Below are 21,440 nucleotides of genomic sequence, written 5' to 3'. Positions count from 1 at the left end.
AGCTTTCCCACCAGGTAACATAGTTACTTGGTGGTGGTTTTTATACTCATTTCGGATTAAAAATACACAAATTTATGAGAGTCTTTTTGTTTAACTTTCTTTCTAATTGTTTTCCATTCTAAAATTTTCAATTCTTTATTTTACTTGCAAATACCGAGTTCCTTGTCAAAACCTAACCTACCCTAAACCCAAATCAAGCAGTCACGGTGTATATACATGAATAATGACAACTAATAATTTCACCCTCCTTCGTTCCCTAAACAAAAAAAGGAAACTTGGAATATAAGAAAATGGCAGAAACTCAAGCCAGAGGATTTGGAAGAGGTGGACGTGGTGGCCGTGGCCGCGGCCGTGGCCGTCGTGGCGCCAAGCGTGACGAAGAAAAGGAATGGATGCCCGTTACCAAGTTGGGTCGTTTGGTGAAGGCCGGTAAGATCAAGTCTATTGAGGAGATCTACTTGTACTCTCTCCCCATCAAGGAGTACCAAATTGTTGACTTCTTCTTGCCTAAGTTGCAAGACGAGGTCATGAAGGTTTGCCCCGTCCAAAAGCAAACCCGTGCCGGTCAACGTACCCGTTTCAAGGCTTTCGTTGTTATTGGTGACAGCGATGGTCACGTTGGTTTGGGTATCAAGTGTGCTAAGGAAGTTGCTACCGCCATCCGTGGTGCCATCATCATGGGTAAGCTCTCCATCATGCCCGTTCGTCGTGGTTACTGGGGTACTGCTTTGGGTGAGCCTCACACTGTCCCTATCAAGGTTTCCGGTAAGTGTGGTTCCGTTACCGTTCGTCTTGTCCCTGCTCCTCGTGGTGCTGGTCTCGTTGCTGCTCCCGTTACCAAGCGTTTCCTCCAACTCGCTGGTATCCAAGATTGCTACACTCAATCTCGTGGCTCCACCAAGACTTTGGGTAACTTCGTCAAGGCTGCTTTCGCTGCCGCTTCCCTCAGCTACGGTATCCTTACTCCTAACTTGTGGGCTGAGCGTCCTTTCGGTCAAACCCCCATTGAGGAGTATGCTGATACCTTGATGCAAACCGAGAAGAAGTACTAAGTTTCTAAGGTTTGATTAGCATAAAACGAAGCAATAAAATGAATGGAAACATTCTGCCCGAAAATTTATGATTTTTAGTATATCAAGTAAGCAGTTGTAAGAGATAGTTTTTTCTAAAAAGCTGGTTGTGGTAGTTTATGGTAATCGATGGGTGTATACTCTAATCGTTGTGAACATGATTTCGAAGATGTGCTGTACCTTCTATTATAAAAAAGAAATACATGTTTTACTTTGCGAACTTGTAGAGAACTTTTTGTTTCCTTCCTTTATCTAGGTTTATTGTACTATACAGTCGTTTTTATTATATTCATAATTAGACCAAGTTCTGACGCCGTAACAAAACACAGCTTTGGAAACGCTTATGCTCGTCAAATCTGATCCAATCTTAGTGAGGCATGTCTAAATATATGCGAAACAAATAAGACAGTAAGGAAAGGGAGGGATAGTGCATGAGAGTTATATACTAGTAAGAGAAAGGAACTGGTATAGACGTGAAAACCACACTTCTTAAAGAAATAAACGCAAGAATCAACAACCAGAAAACAGTGATAATATTAGGGCATTATAAAACAGTCGACGTAAATTTGAGCAATGTGATATGCTAAAGCCCCTTCCGTTCAGATGAGGAAATAAAAGAATGAAACGGAGAGCACACGCAAATCTTCCCATGTACAACCATCATTTAAATATAATCGCATTATACAATAAAACAAAATTAAATGAATGACTGCCTATCATGCGTGTTGAGGGAATGAAACATAGCAATGCTTCAAAAAGAACCCTTCAAAATAGTTTCGGCAAACTTGTCGCGAGCTTTCTGCAATCCACTCATAAATCCCATTTCTTTAAAGTCGGAAACAATGGCTTGTGCTTCGGAAACAGGGCCCTTGGTAACACGGGAAGCTATAATGGAAGGCTCGGATTCTAGAATAATACCATCATCAATTGTTTCGTCGACAACAATTACAAGTTGGTCATAATTGTCAAGGATTGTTCTCTTATCAGGAATATATTTGTAAATAAGTTCTAAAGCATCACGAATAGACCGTAAACATTCGTATAGCATAATCTCGTTTTCTTCCATTCCACCTACTATGTAGAATGCCACATCCATTACAGTCAGCATTACGACAAGTTTACCGTCATAAGTTAAGATGTCATTCTGAGTCTTCCAAGTTTTTTCAAATAGTCCTTTCTCAAACGTCTTTTCTTCTTTGACTGACTGGAATATAGAGCCTTCTCCTTCCTTGCTGTGAGGAGGACTGTAGTACTTGGCAAAGACTCGCTTTCCTGTACTGTCCAAAATCAGAAACGCATTAACAGCGTAAAGAGATAAATTCATACTTTCCGTTAGTTGCTGGTTCTTGGGAAGTTTACGATCTTCCAAGGATTGTGTTTGTTACCTTGGTATTTGTTACTTTTTGATGGGAAGGCCGCGGTAGTCCCTTGGCTAACAAAGTAAACAATTTGAGGGCACAAGACTTCTATTTCATCAATATTCTCTATCAATCCATGTCGCGCTTTTTAGCATGTTGGAGACAATTGACAGCGCGTTCTTTGGTATCTAATTCTTCGCCGTAAGTAAAACAACATAGACTGCGTTTTTATTTCGTATGCTAATTGGAAACTTGTAGTTTTCAGTCTAGTTGGAATGTGCAAGGCGCTTACAGTGGTGTAGATCCCACAGCTGGTTCACTACATGTGGGGAACTTAGTAGCTTTAATGCCTTTAATACATTTGTATTTGCATGGCATTCCCGTGTACAGCCTAATTGGCGATGCAACCGTTCAGCTTGGTGATCCCTCTGGAAGAACTACTGGCCGACACGAACTGAAACAGGATGTTAGAAATCGAAACAAAGAAAACATTGAGAAGCAAATCCTTAGCTTACCTGAGAAGGTCATTACATACGCCAAGGACTGTCAGTATAAGTGTGAAGGTGCAGATGCTTCTCCACTTACTTGGAACATTGTACACAACCTGGATTGGTACAAAAATATGAACTTGCTGACTTTTCTTAATGAAGTAGGCCGTCAAGCACGAGTTAGTCAAATGCTTGCTCGAGACAGCGTAACCTCTCGTCTACAAAGTTCGTCTGGTATATCCTTTTCAGAACTTACTTATCAATTGTTGCAAGCATACGATTTTCTTCACCTTTATAAAAATCACAAAGTAAACCTACAAATCGGTGGCAGTGATCAGTGGGGAAACATCACAGCTGGTACTGACCTCATCCGTCGATTCTATCCAAAATCAATGACAAAGTCCCCAGTATACGCCCTTACTACTCCTTTGTTGACGACCGCTAATGGTCAAAAGTTTGGCAAATCCGCAGGAAATGCTATATGGTTAGATCCATCCTTGACCGATTCCTATAGTCTTTATCAGGTATGAGTCATTCTTCGTAATTCAATCTCCAATTTTATTTTAAGCTTACAGTTTTAGTCTTTTATTTCCCTACCTGATGATATCGCCTCCAAATATTTGGATATGCTAACTTTACTTTCCAGCGAGGACTTAGAAAGCATAAAATCAAAACATTTCCAAAATTCTTCCTCTCGTTTTATTCAGCATTCCCTTGCATTTAATGTTGTTCATATGGTACATGGAAAAGAAAGTGCCAAACTTGCCCAGCTGCAAACTGAACTCTTGCACGGTTCTCACCCTGCGCCCTTTGGCTTTTCTGTTTCCGCGGAGAATAGCATATTGCCATCAGTCGATAAATTAAAGGATATATTTAAGACATCTAATTGTTATTACAAGGTTGATTCTTCCACGGATGCCATCCCTTTTTCTAGACTACTACGTGAGCTAGGTATTTATATTTCAAGAAAAGAAGCCTCCGAACATATTCGATCAGGTGCAATTTCCCTCGCACATGAAACAGTAGTTGATCCTAATATCATCCTCACACATAAGGATCTCGCCGTTCTTCGAATTGGAGGACGCCGTGCCTTGATTTTGGATTTTACATGATCAGCGATTTCCCTTTACTTTTAGCATAACACCCGTTAACAGCTTTTTTGTCATTTTCTTTCATTTATTAATTACGCGTATATATATAAGGAACTCAAAATTTTATTCTAATATACATCATTAAAAAGACTATCATCATTAGTACATGATTTATTTATTCACCTAAAATTGTCATTTCGTTGTTTGCACCTTGCTTAATATTTGTTGTGCCTTCTTGATTTTGTCACGTAGAAGCGTTAATGAATCCGCATTGTAATTTGTATCGGGAAGTATGTGAGACAAATCATGCTGATTATCCACAATCTCTTCTTCAAACGAAGGTAATGTCCTTCGAAGCGGCCGCTTTTTCCGCATACTATTAAGTCGAATCTCAGCTTCTCTCTTTCTATTATTTTGTGAGATTTGCTCAACTTGAAAAGAAGGTGATAGTTCGGAAGTAACGTTGGTTGACAGCAGTTTGAGGCTTTCACCCAAAGTTGCGTCTTCAACATTTATTATTGTTAATACATGAATGCTGCTTACTGCCGACCATGAGGAGGTAATGATGTCCATGAATCTTAATCGTTCAACGTAGTCCTCTAATGCACAATTACCTCGTGTCCACATAACTAACAAAAGAGGAAATTTCGTTGTCGTACGATCAGAAACAACTTTTAAAAATGAGAAAAGGTTGTCTCTCAAGGGATCTGTCAATGCATCTTTCTTGGAGTTGGGGTCATTACCATCACCTATCGACGGGGAGTTGCAAACACTATCCTCAATCAAACCCATATCATAAATGCAAGCTCCATAACACATTCTTTGGTCACTTAAATCCAGTATAGTATCTGGCATTAGGAAATTATATTCCTTGTCCACAATCTTGTGAGTTAAGCTCCAAACAGAGGGATTAGATGAACACTTCAGACCTAATTTCGACCTGAACCAACGATAAATAGATGGATTATTAGATGCGCTAAAAATCAATAAATGCCACGGAGATCTTAAATTGTGTTTGTTAAGCAAGTTCAAAAAAGAATTAATATCTTCTTCCTCCCAAAATTTTTGTATTCGATCATGCTCCTGTCTAATCTGTTCGGACGCTTTTTCATTTTTCACATTATAATCTCCACTAAAAACCCGTGTGCCATGAGCGCGACGACTATTTAGACATGAGTTTCCAAGTAAAGAACTTAATACAGCTTTATAGTGCTCTTCTTGTTGCTGTTCTTTCAGTCTCTGAATTTCCCGTTTCCGTTTTGCAAGCCAGCACTGTTGAGCAATCAGTTTTATACGACCAAATGCTCTTGCTTTTACGGTGCTGTTGTAGATTTCAATCGTAAGAGATTCTAAACTTGAGAGGCGTATTAAATCCTTGACCATTGAAATATATATTGCTCCGGAGGTTTCATTAATAAATTCATCATAAACTTCTCTGCATATTCGAACACATAATGGACCCAAAGTACGTTCCACTACGGATTGAAATATCGTATTTAAATCATTTAAAGAAAACGTTGGCTTTCTTTCAGATGGAGTAGGTTTATTTATGCTTGGAAGCGGTACGGGAGTATAAGATTTTTCTGAGACAACGGAAGGCAATGACTCTTCATCAAACTTGGGAAGTTCAGCATTCAGTGGTGTTTTGGGAAGAGAGATAGAAAAACTGGGAACAAAAGAGGGTGCGTTAACGTTAAGTTTGCCTTTAGAAAAAGCTGGAGTGCTATTCTTTTCAGCAATAACACCTCGAGTTTCAACATCAGGCATTGGCTTACTAACAGGAATTTTTGGCTTTGCTAACTTTTCCCCTTCCATGGAGGTATTATCTCCATTAATTATAGCAGCAAAAGAGCGGTTTTTTAGTTTAGATTCAACTAATGTATGGGAAAAGCGTTGCATGGAATCAGGCTTTGAGTCGTCAAAAAAACTGGCCTTGTTTAGGTTTACGACTTGTTCTCCATTTTCTTCATAAACTTCCAAAGAATAATATTCACAGAAATCGAGAACATTATTTATTGTATCGAACTGTAGTATTCTCTGCAAGTCGATGCAAGGGAATTTTGCATGAACTGACATATAGGCTTTACGCATGGCCTTGATGGCACCTTTTCGAATAGAGGTAAAATGGGATTCCAATAAACAAGCCATCAAATACGTCACAGAGGAAGATTTAACGAGTTTAAAGAATCTAGTATACAAATTTGGAGTAGCTTCGGTGTTTAAAGGAAGTAAGTGACCAATGCGCTCATTATTTTTCTGAGCAAGAGCTGACAGCCGTAAGGACAACTGCATGCGCGGATCATTGAAGGTATCAATAGGCAAAATTTGAGATTGTCGAACAACATCTTGATCTCGGAGATGAGTAATGATGGAATAAGACCGAAACTCGGCTTCATTAGGACATGATATGCCTTCTTTTCGGAGGTCGTCATAAAACTCACATAAGGATTGTAATACTAATGGTTAGTAAATATAAAGGAAAACAAATAATAGACCAAAAACAGAGTCAACAAAACCGGTACTTACCCTTCCGAAGCTGCTCTACTTCTTGTTGTGAACTAAAGTTTTTCTTTTCGCATAATTGATGCAGGCAAAGAATATGGTACCTGGCAATGCGTTCATGGCAAGCCACAGCTTCTAACCCTCGGTTGTTTTGTAAGGTAAAATCTTGACGAATCGAGCGTGTTCGGTCACGCACGAAAAAGTGGGTAGCTTCCAAAGGATAAGGACCGCAGACGATTTTATCAATTAAATAATCAAGTGATTTCTAAGGCACGTGTGAATATATTGCACTAAAAGAGGAACCCTTCAAAGGTCGTCATGTGTTGAAAAGACGACATTTGAAAGATAACTAGGAGAAAATTCAAACCTTTAAAACGGGTGGAGGACGAACATCAGACGGAAGAGCCTGTTCGTTTCCTGCAGCAGGACGATGAAAAGCTTTGACTGCCAAGTTTTTGTCGACACGACCAGTTTCGGGATTTATTTCCCATCGTTCTAAGTTGTTTTGATATTCACGCTGTTCACGCTCATATTCAGGACACATATCTTGACAGGTACCTACAAAGGTCACCGCTTCATCCAGTTGCCTTGGTTTGGAAGGATCGTCTATTAATCCCTTCTGGATAGCATCTTCACGTTCCTTATCACGCAAACTTCGCAATTCTTCAAAGCGGTTCCCTTGTAAGGTTGATGTGAACCTCTTTTGGCGTGTCTCTTGAGCATCTACATCCTCTGTTGTCGTACATTCATCATCCTCTACAGACGAAACATCCTTATTTGACTCTTTCTGAGAATGAGAAAAACTCCCCCTTGTTTTCTCACGCGTAAACGATCCCTTCAATTGACTGAATCCACTTTCATCTGGCTTTTCCATGAACAATGGATTGTTTACCAGGTGTTGGTAGTTGGTAGGTTTTTACGAAGTTTGCTGCATCAAAGGGTGGAAGAGTATATTGAGTATGTTAACCATAATATAGCGAAGAACGAAGTATAGATAAAAAGATGGAAGGAAGTGCATTAAACGGTAAACAATAGATGACAAGTATACGAATACGAAAGATTGAAAAGAAACTTGAATGCTTGTAACAAGATGAAAATTAGTATATTGACAGGAAATTTATTCCAACAGAAATTTCTTTTTTTCTAGTAAGTTAAATATGATTACGAAAAACAAACGTAGCAGTTTAAATAAATAAGGTAGAAAGTAAATTTAGTGCCAATATATAAGTAAATGGTGGCTTTTTTTTGTGTAGCTGATCAATAATGTTTTTTGCTTTCAAAGGAAGAATTTTAGTCCAGTCTCATTCATTTTTCGTCAGTTTTTCCATGAAAGAACTGATGATCTTTATCACTGTTCAACTTCATCGAGAGATTTCGAATGAAAAGGACCCAAATGGAATCAAAGGACAGTAGGCTACAAAAATCGCTGTAACAAAAGCTTTCTAACGATCGTCATCTTGGAGCATACCGACAATCTGCAAAACGCGAACAAACAAGTTGATAAAGTCAAGGTATAACATCAGACTGGACATGATAAATTCTTCCGGAGAATAACGATGAAGGATATTGTGAGTGTCGTATAAGATGTAACCGCAAAAGACAAGTGTACCAAAACCAGCGAAAGCCAATTCGGCCAAGGGCATGGAAGGCATGAACATAAAAACTAACGGAGACAAAACAAGAGTCCATAATGAAATATAGAGAAATCCTCCCAAACGACTAAAGTCATACTTTGATTGAAAGGTAAAAGCGGTAAGAGCCACAAAGATTCCAAGGGTAATAAACACGGCTTCCAATATGATGCGAGCTGAGAAGAAAGATATGGCAGTACCTAGGGTAAGGCCTTCCAAAGCCGTGAACGTGAAAAGGAAAATGTAATTTCGAGGATACGAATAGGGCTTCAAGATAAGGCCGAAAAGGACGCCTAGAGACACAAAGAAATTGACCAGTAAAAACCAAGGGTGATTCTTTACCCAAAGAGACAATGTTGGTTCCAAATAAAATATACCACCAAATAAAGCTGTAACAAAGAGCTGAGCAGATAGAATTGCATATACTTTTCTCAAAAAAGCCATTCGGATGGTCCGACTACATTCGGCCACGGGCCTTGTATCTTTAAAAGTTTCCTCCACAGAAGGAATTGCAGTATCATTTGCTTCTCCAAGTTCAGCGTAGGAAGGAGGAGCCTGAGCAGGTCCAGCATTAGTTTCTATAGGTTCCTCTTGAGGAACGCTTTGGTAATTTTTGCTCATGATAAGCCGTGGATTTTTGGCAAATCTTTGGATGCACGGGTCAATTGAAGGAGAAGTTGCTTATAACAATCAAAGAAAATGATAATTTGAGCCCGGAAATAAGTTGCCGCACGAAAGAAAGTGGATGGAAGAAGTATGCAGAAAACCAACGAGCACAAAGGGAGTGTTTCTGACTTGTGACGTCAAAAAGAAAAACGAAAACAAAACAATAGAAAAAGAAAAAGAAACGAATACAAGTGTAGAAGAGACGAGAAAGAGATTTGGAAAAGGGAAGCTACTCGGGGTTCTTATTCGAGAGGACCTTTTTTTGGTGTATAGCAAAATGAAAACGATGGAGATAGAAGGATGGTACGATGGAAAAACAAGAATTACAAAGAGAGAAAGAGTAAAGCATGTATTATTCTAATTTTTATTTCCTGTCTACCTCCGTCAACAAGAGGCAAACAGTCATTTCAGGTTTACTAGTTTGCTAGTATACTAGTTTACTAGCCAGCTAGCCTGGTTTTTGGGATTAATGGTAATCATTATTAGGTAAAGATTAGATATATCTTGAATTTAGGGAAGGTAGGATTAGAAAGAGGCGAGTTTTCTGTGGAAAGGATAAGGGACTCGGAAGGGAAAGAGTGGACGGGGCGAAATAGAGAGAGAAACGAAGCTTTTCATAAAAGTATAAAAACATTTTGCATTAGGGTATTTGAATCACTGAGAGTTGGAGTCAGTATGCAGTTGTTCAAGTCGGGTTGGAAAAATTGCAAATGTTTTCAAGAATCCAAGAATGCAAAGGAGTGTATGGTGCTGCTTTGTAAAAGATTTCGTATACTTTATTGAACAACAAATAGAAAAGATCAAGACAGTGACGCCAACAACAACCAAGCTCCCATTGTTTGCTGTATCATGAGCAACGACAATCTCATACGTGCAAAGAAAACGATTTGATGTGTTTTCCAGGAATCACAACGAGACCCAAAACACGGGTTAAACCTGTAAACAAAGTGGTTAGCATTGCATTTACCTAGCATTTCTATATTACCATTGGAATCCTCTGTTGTGTTGGACAAGATGGCAGTTCCCTCATGATCGGTGCATATAAAACAACCATAGAATTTGCGGTGATCAGAAACTTCAACACGAACTTGACGGTTTAGCCAACATTGAAGTTGCTGCTTTCCAGAATCCATTTCTGTTGTTTGTGGAGAGGAAAATGGCAGATAGATGCTGACGATTGAATTGCTAAATCAGAGAATCGTAAAATGCTGTAGGAAAGTAGAGTTATTCAGTGTTTGTTTTTTCTTTTTCTCTTTATTTCTTTTTCTTTTTTTGTTTTTTTTTTTTCGTTCCTCTTTTCAACAGGATGCTATGGAATACTTTCGAGTGTTTGTCGCTTATATATAAGCTTCGATGAACCGAAGATGTTGTGACATCAAGGTGTAAACAAACCATAGGTTCGAAATGAATCGCTGTATTACCAATTCGGTTTCTCCTGTAATGAATCAATAAAAATCTTTTTTAATATTTCAAATTTTTTATTTTTCATCCTTTTCATTCTTTTCCCTTCCAAGTTTTTCATCAAGGTGTACTTACTACAGCGACTCCACCAACAAAACACATACTCGAATCTCATCATGAATAGATCGAAAAAAAAAGACTCTTCAAATCCACAAACAGAAAAAATTCTTTGAAGACTCTCTGAGTCTATTTTTTCTCGCTTTTCTCAATCATTTTCTCTCTCACTCCTTTGTTTACGTTCTTTACCAAACTCTACCAACCACCCTAAACCTTTTTACCGCTCTCCATCGCACCTGAATAAGCAGAACCCGTCCAGACCAGAAACACCCGTCGTTTTCGGTTGTGCTACTTAAACTTTGTCAATGACATCATGCCCTCCTGACTAAAGCTTAGCTAACCTGATTAGGCTAGCAGGGGAGGAAAGGTCGGTCTAGAACACCATCGAAAGATCTACGGCCTCGTCTAATCGCGAGCTTTCTAATCAGCGGGGGGCATCGCCCAACACTATATAAAGGGTGGTCTCCTCCATACTTTTCCACCATCATTCAAACAAAGAATCACTTTACAAGAATCTTAAAGAAAATGGTATTGAACATTGGACAACCCGCTCCCGACTTCAAGGGTACTGCCGTCGTTAACGGTGCTTTCGAAGAAATCTCCTTGTCCCAATACAAGGGTAAGTGGGTCTTCTTGGGCTTCTACCCTCTCGACTTCACTTTCGTCTGCCCTACTGAAATTGTCGCTTTCTCTGAAGCCGCTGGCAAGTTCGCTGAACGTGGTGCTGAAGTTATCTTGGCCTCCACTGACTCTGAATACTCTCACCTTGCCTTCATCAACACTCCCCGTAAGGACGGTGGTTTGGGTGGTATCAAGATCCCCCTCTTGTCTGATGCCAACCACAAGATCTCCCGTGACTATGGTGTCTTGATCGAAGACGCTGGTGTCGCTTTCCGTGGTCTCTTCTTGATCGACCCCAACGGTGTTTTGCGTCAAATCACCATCAACGACCTTCCCGTCGGTCGTTCCGTCGAGGAGTCTCTTCGTCTTTTGGATGCTTTCCAATTTGTTGAAGAGCACGGTGAAGTTTGCCCTGCTAACTGGCAAAAGGGTGCTGATTCCATTGATACTAAGGACCCCTCCAAGTACTTTGGTAAGCAATAAATGAATTCGTCCTCGGAATGATTTTGTAAGGTCACTTGTTTTCTGGTGCCCTTATTAGGACTTTTTTATTTTCTATTTTGTTGCTAGCTATATTTTAGATGAATTCAATTTTGTTCTCGTTGATCTTTTGGAACAGTAGTTTTGAATATGTAGGTATCTTTAGATTCGAAAAGTAGGTGAAAGAGAAGGATAGAAAGGTAGCGTGTAAATGGATTCTATCTATGAATTACATTATAATGAAAACATGGAAATCAGTACTACCTGATTTTCCTCTCTAAAAAGGAATGAATGCCTACACCAGGAGTGTAAGTAGTGCCTACCTGCCTACCTATGTACTTGTCGGTATTTGCCTACTTATGGATATTGGTATATACCAGATTTGGAAGTCGTTAGCCCTTGTCGTACGAGACCAGCAAGTTGTTCTACAGCAGCATGGACACCGTCGATGATGGGGATCTCTGGACCCACGGCTTCTTGGATAGAATCACGGATGGCCGCCAAAGCGGCGCCTCCCAAGCAAATGGAGTCGGCACCGTGGTCGCGGACGAGCTCCTGTGCGCGTTGTACTAGAAGAGATTTTCGTTCTTCTGGATCCATGTTGGAAAGTTGAAGCACAGTACGTCCGGTGGAAGCAATGGCTGCGATACGAGAACGTTGCAAGCCAAAGGATTGAAACAATTCGTACAGCAGACATTCGGATCGAAAAGTACTGGTAAGGACGCCAACCTTTTGGCCAACGGTTAGAGCAGCCAAGGCCGAGGCTTGAACGATGCCCATGCAAGGTAGCTGGTACGATTCGCGGACCATGTCGACGAGCGGTGTAGGGGAGTAGCAAGCCACGACGACGGCATCAATTCCTTCTAGGATTTCCGGCGTAAGAGACTGAAAGACCAAGGAAGCTGTAAGGGTGGCCTCTGTGATCGAGTCAATGACAGCTGCTCCAGGAGCTGGACAGGTAAAGAAGCGCAATGTGACATCTGGGGCAACCAATTTGGGCAATTTCTCCTGAAGAGAATTGGTAATGAAGTGAGAAGAGTTTGGATTAATTACTAGTACAGTGGGCATCTTGAGACTTGAATGTCAATGTCGACAAAAAGAGATGAGGCGACTCGTAAAGCAGAAGGGGAAAGAGAAGGAGAAAGGGAGATTGTATACGATTCCAAAAAAGACGGCTTTCAAACAAATTGACGTCTGGAAATTTGGAGGAACACGAAAATTGGTATTGTCTTTTTTTCCTACGACAACACACACACACTCACACTCACACCAGTAACAAGAATACTACACGCAACAATTCGCGATCCAGAAAAATCAGCGAGCGATACTCAACCACGAAATCAAAAGACAGAAATAAAGAAAAAATCAAAAAAATAGAAGCGAACAACAAAAGGAACGATGTAAGTACTTTTTCAACAAACTGAAACCACCAAGCTACAAAGTACCACAAAAAAAAAGAAAGAAAGAGAGAATAAAAGAAAAGAAAAGAGATAATTAAAAAAAAATCAATAAAACTACCACCAAAACGAATCTCTCTTAGAGTCCGGTTTGTCGAAAATTAGGATACGGACCTCCAAGGAAGATCAATCTTTCGTGTTTACGATGTCATCTCAATGTCTTGTCTTATCAATGGCAAAAACAAAGAAACAGAATCATGGTCCATGATAAGCAAAAGAATCCTCAATTGTAGCCGCCATGCTTTGAATCGAAATATATATATACGGCGAATTTTGCTTGTTGGTTTGGTCTTACCAATTTTCATGGTTCTTCTTTATTCTTTCTTATAATTCTTTGTTGATTAACAGTATAATTTTGCGTTCCATTGCAATTATTTCCTATACTTTCAATACTACAACTACTGCTACTGTCATTGCTTCATTGCTACTTAGTACTTGTGCTCTTATACGAACGTCTGCTTTTGTTTGTTAGTGTTAAATATGATCGAAACGAAAACAACTACTACCACCACCAACGCTGCTCCTATGACATTTCCGGTACAAATCACAGCTTCCAATGCCTTTGAGCCTTACATAACGTCTCATGGCTTACGCATTTCTCCTGCTCCTTTGCCTTCTCACAATACCGATGTCTCCTTTGGTGCCGTCATTGAAGGCATTGACCTGCGCGAAATTACCAAAGAACAATTCCAAGAGATACGCACGGCCGTCTTTGAGCATCAAGTCGTTTGTTTTCCCAATCAACACAACTTGCCTCCTCAGACTCAGTACGAAATCACCCATGGGTTTGATCCCGAAAGTTCCACATACGGTCATGGGAATAGTTCCAACAAGCAAAAGAATAGCATTCTTCACCCAGATCTTCACACCGTCCCCGCTGTACCACAAGTCCAATTGATCGGCCATGGTGTCATTCAAAATCATTACGGTTTACCTGAAGCCCGTCTCAAACATCCTCACCATCGTAGCTTCCACCGTGATCCCATATCTGTTGAAGAAGAGCATGAAAAACAAGTTACTCGTTTTTATCGATGGCACATTGATGCCGCTCTTTATGACTACAATCCTCCTGTCGTAACCACGCTTTCTGCCATCTCAGTCCCTCGGGGCACTCAAACTCTGCGCTATGACGATAAGTCTGGCCATGAGATGCCTGTCCCCCTTGGATCAACTGCCTTTGCCTCTGGTTACAAGATGTTTGATTTACTTTCCGACGAGCAAAAAAAAACTTCCGCTCGTACTCGTGTTCAATATTTCCCACACGCATATGTCGCTATCAACAAGGCTCGTGCGTTGCCCAATGGCCTGAGTATGTATTCTGAAGGCTTGGAAGTCCCTAAGGACAAATTGCCGGACTGGGAAGAGAGCAAAATCAAGACTTTCCCGCTTCTTTGGAAGAATCCTGTTACTGGTAAATTTGCCCTTCAAACTCATGGCTGTTGTGCTGAAAAGATTTACATTGACCATCCAGATGGATCTACCACTGTCATTGATGACCTTGCCAAAGTTCGCGAAATCCTCTATAATTATCAACGTCCCGGCATCAATCCCGAGCGCGTTTATTGCCATGACTGGAAAGAGGGTGATTTCGTAATTTTCAATAATCGCGGTCTCATCCATTGTATTACGGGTGCGTATAATGATAACCAAACACGAGTCTTCCATCAATGCAATTTGGCTGCTTCTCATCCTCCTTTAGGACCTACCGCCGAAGAAATAGCTTCCATATGAGCCCGCTATTCGTACGTAGATTTTTAATTGCTAAACCAGTTCTCGACCGTTACGAGAAGTAATCATAATTTGTCTTGAGGGCTACACATTAGTCTTGCTCTTTTTTCTTTTGTTGCATATGTTCATACCGTTTTTTTCGTCAACAACGGATTATCAGGTATCCCTCTCTTTTATTCAGCACCTCTAGTATCTAATGTTTTTGAAGTTTCTATGTTAAAAATATCACAAACTTTACGATTGAGTTATACTTGTCCACCAACTCTTCTTTCTTTCTGCATAAATAGGATTATAATATCATGAATCTTTTATCATTCACCTTTAGTATGGGTTGTTGTCAATAGTAAGAATTGAATATGTCTCTACGCCATGAAAGTAAAGCTGGTATATGAGTCTAAATTGTTATAGCTATAATTTGTTTGCAGGCGTGAACTGCTTACTATCTTTTAAATGCAAAAGCTAACATTACAAGCCTACATTTTAATTGATCCAATCCAACTATTTTTGATGTGTCTTTCCAAAGTGGCCTTTCAAGACTTGTTTACCTTTTGTAATAATTCTTGAAATAGTGAACTAAATGGATTCTTGTTGTGAAGATTGTCACAGCCCGGTATTTATTCTAGTTTGTTGTTATATATAGCTGAGTGTGTAAATTCTAGAGTGGTAAAAGCTACTCACGTATAAACTGGATTCTGGTAAGTCGTTTCGCAGGTAATAGTTGGGTCCAGTGAGTTAATTGTCTACATAAAATTCTTATTTCATTTATAAAGTCTAATCAGACAAATCTTCAGATCAAAAGATTTGACAAGTAACTTCAAATATCCATTAATAGCAGGGTCTTCATCTAAATTCTTCTGTTTGTCTACATTCGATACTTTCTGTACGATTTTTTGTTTATTCATTCTGTCATAGATGGAGGACTCTCTCGTTAAGAGAATAAACAGATCGGTGAAAAAGTAATGGTAAGTTATAAGAAACTGCATTTAAAGTTGGCTACTTTGGTATGATTCAAAAGAATGTTAATTAGTTTCCAGGGATCTGCTGATTCACTAAAAACACGTATGTAGAGCGTACTTCGCCAGATCAGTCAAACCCTCCAATCTGTAAGATTTAGACTGACAACTAGAAGTATATATAACTTTTCAGGATCAGCTCGGAACATTTTTGTTTTATTTTTAGAATCCACAGTTCCTTATAGCTTACCATTACCCTTCCACCGATTTGTTTATTTTCTTAAGGAGAAAGAATCCATCTGTGACACAAATCAGTAAGTATGTAATTTTGAAAGGAAAAAAAAAGGATATATTGTACGTATACTGCCGGTATAAAATACACGGTTTCATTATAGTACTAAATTTTTTTTATCGAACAAAGCAACCAAGTCTCTCAATTAAATGTTTGAATGCTCAGATCAGAGGATAGGCCTACACAACAAGCTCGACTTTCTATTAGCTTTCTTCTTTGCTGGTCATTTGTTTGGTATTCATTATACGCATATGAATCAACTTTATATTGGTAGACAACAATTAAAAAGAAATTTATTAAATAATTAGGAAATACATACTTTGTAAGTGAAATCCATCATGCATTCGTTTCTACAAAACAACCAAACCAAAGAAAACCAGTATAGAAAGCAAATTAAAATGAAAACGCATTAAAAAAAATGAAAGACAAAAGCATAGATTGGGGAAAAGAGAGGGGAAAAAGGATACTATAATGGATAGATAAACATCAAATTTTCTTGATCAGTCAAATCCAACATAGTATTATCAACGAATCCGGCCGTAGGATTTCCAGAAGAATCCAAGTACTCAACCCAAGTCTTAGAAATCTTTTCTTCGGAATTTTGTTCGCGTAGAGCTTGGCGTTTCTTATTTTGACGAACGAGTATCCAACGGATGATTAAAAGAATTGCAGGAGAAATTGACCAAGAAACAACGATTTGAACAATCCACGCAGGATAATATCTAGGAGCATCGCGACCCTGCCACATTTGAGGTCCGATGATGTTGGCTACGGCATAGGCAATCATAAACATAACACCTCTAGTAAGCTTTTTGGTATATCCGGCGCATGTAGCAGACATCCACCCGAGGGAAATTATAAAAGGAATTCCAAAATTAGTTGCTATAATAATAGCAGCCAATTCTCCGATTTTATGACTCCAGGGAATTGTGACAGAAGCAATCCCTCCTGCTAAACAGGGAATGTACCACAAGGCCCCATGGAACCCACTTTGGTTCACTATTAAACTCATAAAGTACGTAGCAAGAATGGAACTCACACAGTTGTATCCAGAATTAGCAACACTGACTAAAGTTGAGTTCAGATTCGATACACCCAGACTGGTAAACAACAGGTTTTGCTGGTAAGCCAAGTTGTTAGCAAGTTGGTTTGTGAAAACATGAAGAGCAAATAGCCAAGTAACCGGTTCTTTTAACGCCTCAGTTACCTGATACTTTTTGAATTTTTTGGATTCGATGCCGCTCTTATTGTTTTTGCGAACGCGGTCTATGGTATACAAACGTTCATTTTTTGTCAAAAAGCGTGCCTTGGTAGGATTATCTGGATAATAAAAGAAGAGCCAAATAGTCATAAAGAATGTAATCCCACCAACAATAATCATAAAAAGCTTCCAAGGAGGGACAGTGTGAGTAGCGTATTGCACACCATATGCAATGAAACCAGCGGGAATGTTACAGCCGTAGCAAGAAATATAAAATATAGGTTGAAGATAAACCAATTCCTCGTGCGGGAAGAACATACCGAGTGTAGCTTCCATGGTGGGAAGCAAAGAGGACTCAACGAGACCAAGGAAAAAACGAAGCGCCATGAGTCCTCCGTAATTGTAAGCCGTACAATGTAAAAAAATAATCAGGGTCCAAAGCGCCGTTGAAATAGCGACAAATTTGCCCACGGGGAATCGCTGCAGTAATAAATGACCTGGAATTTGACCAATTATGTATCCCACATAGAATATTGTGCTAAGATTGTTATACTGATCTTTTGTAATATGCGTGTCACCAAATAGACCAAGAACGCTAGAGTAACTGAGGGTGGCTTTATCAATATACAGCATCATGTCTAAAAGCATGACCATCGCGAGAATGGTAAAGTAGAGTTTCCAGCGCAATTTTTTTTCTTGTCTATGACTTAACGGCTCCAATTCCTTTGCCTCTTTCATATACTTGAAAGTTTCATCCAAAAGGGACATCGAATGGTTTTGGGTATCAGAATACACACTTTGAGAGACCTGCGAAAGTGTTGTAAACTTTTCCTCACCTTTTTCTTTCTCTATACTATTCTTGCCTTCGTTTTCCGTTCTCAAAGAGTCGTCAACATCGCTACTGTGTATGGAAGGAGGATTCCTAAAAAGTTCGCTCATGATTTCAAGACGAACGATAGAATGAAATAATCCCTGTTTCTTTTAAAAAGCAATTCCTAAAGAGATTTTTGTTTTGCTTCCTTTTATCTTACCGCACCGCTCGCACAAACAATAGCAACAACGGCTATGACAATGACAATAACAACAAACGACCAATTTAAACAGGTAACCCAAGTAACCCAAGAAATATGAAAGGATCAAACAACCCGTAAATTATCACAGATGGTATTAAAATTATTCCTCTATTTCCAAATGGATTCGTTTCTTCCTTTTTTTATTCAAATAAGCCTTAAGAATTCTCCTAATCGAAAACAAGACAAACCCTTGCAACATAAACTCCTACATATATAGGAGTACTTTCTCATTGATAGAGGCTATATGTCTTGCCTTTCTATAACGACATCTTGTAAAAGAATCACCAAATATTGGTTAGCATTTCTTAAATATGTCGTAAAAGAACCCTTAAGAAACTAACGTATCTTCATGGGAGCACGCAATGAAAGTCGTTTTATGTCGATAAAGAAACGATTTATCTTGAAGTCTATCAATATGTAAACAAAAAACAAAACAACAGATTTTGTTCCTAAAAGAAGGCAAGCACCTGGGAAATGACCAACAAGAAGAAGAAGAAGCAATAGAAATGTTTGAATAGGTATCTCACACAAAAAGTCCCGATCAATCTAATTTTCCATCTCATATTGCCCATAGTTTCATTAAGGGCACTGTGTTATTCATTGATAGACTTGAAATTTCTCGTTTACATCTTATCCATCAACTAAATCGAGTTTACCGAGCATCCACATTTTGTTTGCTGTACGACTATGTCAAACAAAGGGCGACAAATGCAAAAGATAAAAGGAAGAGTCTAGAAAAACAAAGGAAAAAAAGAAAGAAAAATGAAAAGGAAATCAAATAAATTCTCTTTAAATTAAAGGCTTTTTCTTGCAAATTGAATATTTCTCACACACACCCCTTCTTCCTTGGTTTTCTTTCTTCCTTTTGAAAACCCTTCGTGTGTTATAATTCATCCAAAGCCATCAGATCGGTTGTATGGTGTAGCGGCTAGCACATGAGATTTTGATTCTCGAGATCTGGGTTCGACTCCCAGTACGACCTACTATACTAGTATATTCTTTTTTTCTTTTTTATAATTATCAATCTTTATTTGTTATTTTTTTCTTTTTTTATGTTTTATCAAACTCAATAAACTTGCTGAATATGTGGTTGATTATTTTCAAATAGTTTGATTTCATTCCAAGAGTTTCAAATGCCTCCTCGTCTGGCGCCTTGGAACTTTTGTATGCAACTTTAATAGTGTTAGGAAAAAAAAAATTATTCATAATTAGTCATTCATGTCATAATTATGGAATTAAGGAATCGTAAACAATTATTATGCATCTCCAGGAGTTTCCTCTTGGGGAGAAGGATTATGCCAATGAGTATCAAGGTCCATTTCAGAGATTGTCTTAAGTTTAGTGCGATGGGAAAGCTTCCAAACCAAATACAATCCCAAAACAAGGGGTATTTCTATGTAATAACTGAGAAAGAGGGAAAATTGGAAAGGAAAGAAACTCTTCCATCCTTGGACAAGGAGAAAAACAACGTTTAAAATAATCACTAAATATGGTCCTACGGGATACGTCCAATTCGGGAATACAAGACGATGAGTCTTTGATTGTTTACGCAAAGCTTTCCTGAATCGAAGACTAGTGAATCCAATAAACGTCCAAGATAATTGGTTGGAAACTGCAATAATGTTGAGTAAAAACGACCATGTCTTTCCAGCATGTGATGTCAGCAAGCACAAAATTGCTAGAGTGCTAGTAGCCAGTACTGCGAGCCATGGAACTCCATGACGATTGCATTTAGAAAAGATGTTGGGAGCATGTCCAGCTCGTGCTAGAGAGTACAAAAGACGAGTTCCTGCAAACAAGGAATGGTTTCCTGCAGATAGAGCCGAGGATAGAATTACCGCATTCATTAGACTAGCCGCTCCGGGAACACCAAATTTTTGGAACACAAGTGTAAATGGGGACATCCGGACGGAATCACCATTTAAGCCCGGTGTGTTGAATGGAATGTTGATACCGACAACTATGACACCAACAATATAAAGTGTCAATACGCGAAACGACATCGACCTGATTGCCTTTGGTAAACTTTTCACTGGATTCAGGGCTTCGCCGGCAGCAATGGCAATTGATTCCGTTCCGGCAAAAGCAAATGCCGCATTCACAAAGCTGCTTATAAATCCACCAAACCCATTATGAAAAGCTCCTGGATTTTTCCAGTACCGAAAGCCGATAAACTCGTTTTCGGTGTTGATTCCCAAGTTAGTAACGAGTCCAATGACGCAAAACAAAGCAACTGTAAACACTTTAATCGCCGCGAGCCAGTATTCAATTTCACCAAATCCGTCTACTGGAAGCATATTCAAACCAACGTTGACTAGCAGAGAGATGATAGGCGTAACGGTGCGAACAATTTCTCTTGTACAACGAACGCCAAAGCTCGTCGAAAAAGAAGAGCCATCGGTTGGCAATACCGGATCAGGAAGCCAGAAATCAACTAGCAATCGAGATGCTAAGACGTGGCTTGCTAATGCAATCGTATCATTCAACCAGTAGTTCCAAGTAAGAGCAAAGCTAAAAGATTCATCAACATAGCTTCCAACATATGTACAAAATGATCCTGCCACGGGCATGTAGACAGCCATTTCGCCTAGTGCAAGCATGGTACAGTATACACTTACGCCAATGATGCAAAACGATAAAAGGAGAGCCGCAGGGCCTGATTCAGCAAGAGAAGAGCCAATCCCTAAAAACAAACCTGTACCAATGGTTCCTCCAAAGGCAAGCATTTGGATTTGCCTCGCGCCCAAAGAGCGTCGTAGGGAATTCGATTCTGCATTCGCATCCGGTTGCATAAAGATAACAAGTGTAAAGAAATTTCTAGTTCAAATATTCAGAAAAGTAAGTAAATCAAAGGGCGGTAATGTAGTCTTGATTCCTTTGTTCGTTTTCGTAGACGGTAGAAGAAGTATGCTATATATTGAATGATAATTCACGAGTGCAATTGAATCATCAAAGATATCTTTGCTGATTTATAATACTTATAGATAATAAAAAAACAATATTTTTTCATTTCATTTGTTTAATACATGTATACCAGCCTGTCGTATGAACATCATGAATGGAACGTCTAATACGATATAAACAAATCATAATTTCTTATACCAAAAAAAAAAGGGAAAAAAGCGAAAGCAAAAGCTGCAGTGCTTTAAAAATTTGGATTTACTTTTTAGTTAATTGTTCTAACGGTTATAACACAATGATCGAGTACAAAGACAATTCTACTCTTTGTTTATAAGAACCCAAAAGTTCTTTGCATAAATTCGCATACTTTGATTTGCTCTTTTCTGGTATAATAAAAACAATTTTATTCA

The 21,440-nt window shown here is 39.1% G+C and overlaps 11 protein-coding genes and 1 non-coding gene across 12 annotated transcripts; 5 read left to right on the top strand and 7 right to left on the bottom strand.

Annotated features, from left to right (window-relative positions):
* The first annotated feature begins 207 nt into the window (after positions 1-207).
* Positions 208-1,196, top strand: SOCG_02830 (40S ribosomal protein S2). Its single transcript, XM_013161320.1, has one exon. It carries the CDS (start codon positions 291-293, stop codon positions 1,050-1,052), a length of 762 nt encoding a protein of 253 aa, XP_013016774.1. The 5' UTR covers positions 208-290; the 3' UTR covers positions 1,053-1,196.
* SOCG_02829 (coatomer zeta subunit) lies at positions 1,186-2,468 on the bottom strand. Its single transcript, XM_013161319.1, has one exon. The coding sequence runs from the start codon at positions 2,392-2,394 to the stop codon at positions 1,822-1,824; it is 573 nt and encodes a 190-aa protein (XP_013016773.1). The 5' UTR covers positions 2,395-2,468; the 3' UTR covers positions 1,186-1,821.
* On the top strand, positions 2,455-4,163 carry SOCG_02828 (tyrosine-tRNA ligase). Its single transcript, XM_013161318.1, has 3 exons — positions 2,455-2,629; positions 2,687-3,440; positions 3,498-4,163. Exons 1-3 carry the CDS (start codon positions 2,565-2,567, stop codon positions 4,026-4,028), a joined length of 1,350 nt encoding a protein of 449 aa, XP_013016772.1. The 5' UTR covers positions 2,455-2,564; the 3' UTR covers positions 4,029-4,163.
* Positions 4,164-4,199: 36 nt separating this feature from the next.
* Positions 4,200-7,383, bottom strand: SOCG_02827 (nuclear export factor Sac3; the record flags this gene model as incomplete). Its single annotated transcript, XM_013161317.1, has 3 exons — positions 4,200-6,463; positions 6,534-6,774; positions 6,877-7,383. The coding sequence occupies 3 exons, from the start codon at positions 7,381-7,383 to the stop codon at positions 4,200-4,202; spliced, it is 3,012 nt and encodes a 1,003-aa protein (XP_013016771.1).
* A 203-nt stretch (positions 7,384-7,586) lies between these two features.
* Positions 7,587-8,856, bottom strand: SOCG_02826 (uncharacterized protein). Its single transcript, XM_013161316.1, has one exon. The coding sequence runs from the start codon at positions 8,759-8,761 to the stop codon at positions 7,952-7,954; it is 810 nt and encodes a 269-aa protein (XP_013016770.1). The 5' UTR covers positions 8,762-8,856; the 3' UTR covers positions 7,587-7,951.
* A 273-nt stretch (positions 8,857-9,129) lies between these two features.
* On the bottom strand, positions 9,130-10,142 carry SOCG_02825 (Sm domain-containing protein). Its single transcript, XM_013161315.1, has 2 exons — positions 9,792-10,142; positions 9,130-9,742 (listed from the first exon to the last, which is right to left on the bottom strand). The coding sequence occupies exons 1-2, from the start codon at positions 9,937-9,939 to the stop codon at positions 9,672-9,674; spliced, it is 219 nt and encodes a 72-aa protein (XP_013016769.1). The 5' UTR covers positions 9,940-10,142; the 3' UTR covers positions 9,130-9,671.
* A 617-nt stretch (positions 10,143-10,759) lies between these two features.
* On the top strand, positions 10,760-11,551 carry SOCG_02824 (thioredoxin peroxidase Tpx1). The gene has a single exon (XM_013161314.1). It carries the CDS (start codon positions 10,850-10,852, stop codon positions 11,426-11,428), a length of 579 nt encoding a protein of 192 aa, XP_013016768.1. The 5' UTR covers positions 10,760-10,849; the 3' UTR covers positions 11,429-11,551.
* Positions 11,501-13,190, bottom strand: SOCG_02823 (hydantoin racemase family protein). Its single transcript, XM_013161313.1, has one exon. It carries the CDS (start codon positions 12,491-12,493, stop codon positions 11,783-11,785), a length of 711 nt encoding a protein of 236 aa, XP_013016767.1. The 5' UTR covers positions 12,494-13,190; the 3' UTR covers positions 11,501-11,782.
* Positions 11,521-14,884, top strand: SOCG_02822 (sulfonate dioxygenase). The gene has a single exon (XM_013161312.1). The coding sequence runs from the start codon at positions 13,363-13,365 to the stop codon at positions 14,611-14,613; it is 1,251 nt and encodes a 416-aa protein (XP_013016766.1). The 5' UTR covers positions 11,521-13,362; the 3' UTR covers positions 14,614-14,884.
* Positions 14,885-15,338: 454 nt separating this feature from the next.
* SOCG_02821 (cysteine transporter) lies at positions 15,339-19,349 on the bottom strand. The gene has a single exon (XM_013161311.1). The coding sequence runs from the start codon at positions 17,993-17,995 to the stop codon at positions 16,322-16,324; it is 1,674 nt and encodes a 557-aa protein (XP_013016765.1). The 5' UTR covers positions 17,996-19,349; the 3' UTR covers positions 15,339-16,321.
* Positions 19,040-19,111, top strand: SOCG_16101. The gene has a single exon. It is a non-coding gene; the product is annotated as a tRNA-Gln (tRNA).
* On the bottom strand, positions 19,286-21,227 carry SOCG_02820 (uncharacterized protein). Its single transcript, XM_013161310.1, has one exon. It carries the CDS (start codon positions 20,919-20,921, stop codon positions 19,386-19,388), a length of 1,536 nt encoding a protein of 511 aa, XP_013016764.1. The 5' UTR covers positions 20,922-21,227; the 3' UTR covers positions 19,286-19,385.
* Between the last annotated feature and the right edge of the window lie 213 nt (positions 21,228-21,440).

Source organism: Schizosaccharomyces octosporus (assembly GCF_000150505.1).
Source record: "Schizosaccharomyces octosporus yFS286 unplaced genomic scaffold supercont6.1, whole genome shotgun sequence".
Lineage (NCBI taxonomy): Eukaryota > Fungi > Ascomycota > Schizosaccharomycetes > Schizosaccharomycetales > Schizosaccharomycetaceae > Schizosaccharomyces > Schizosaccharomyces octosporus.
The sequence above is the reverse complement of the archived record's forward strand: the minus strand, read 5'-3'. Positions and strand labels throughout refer to the sequence as shown.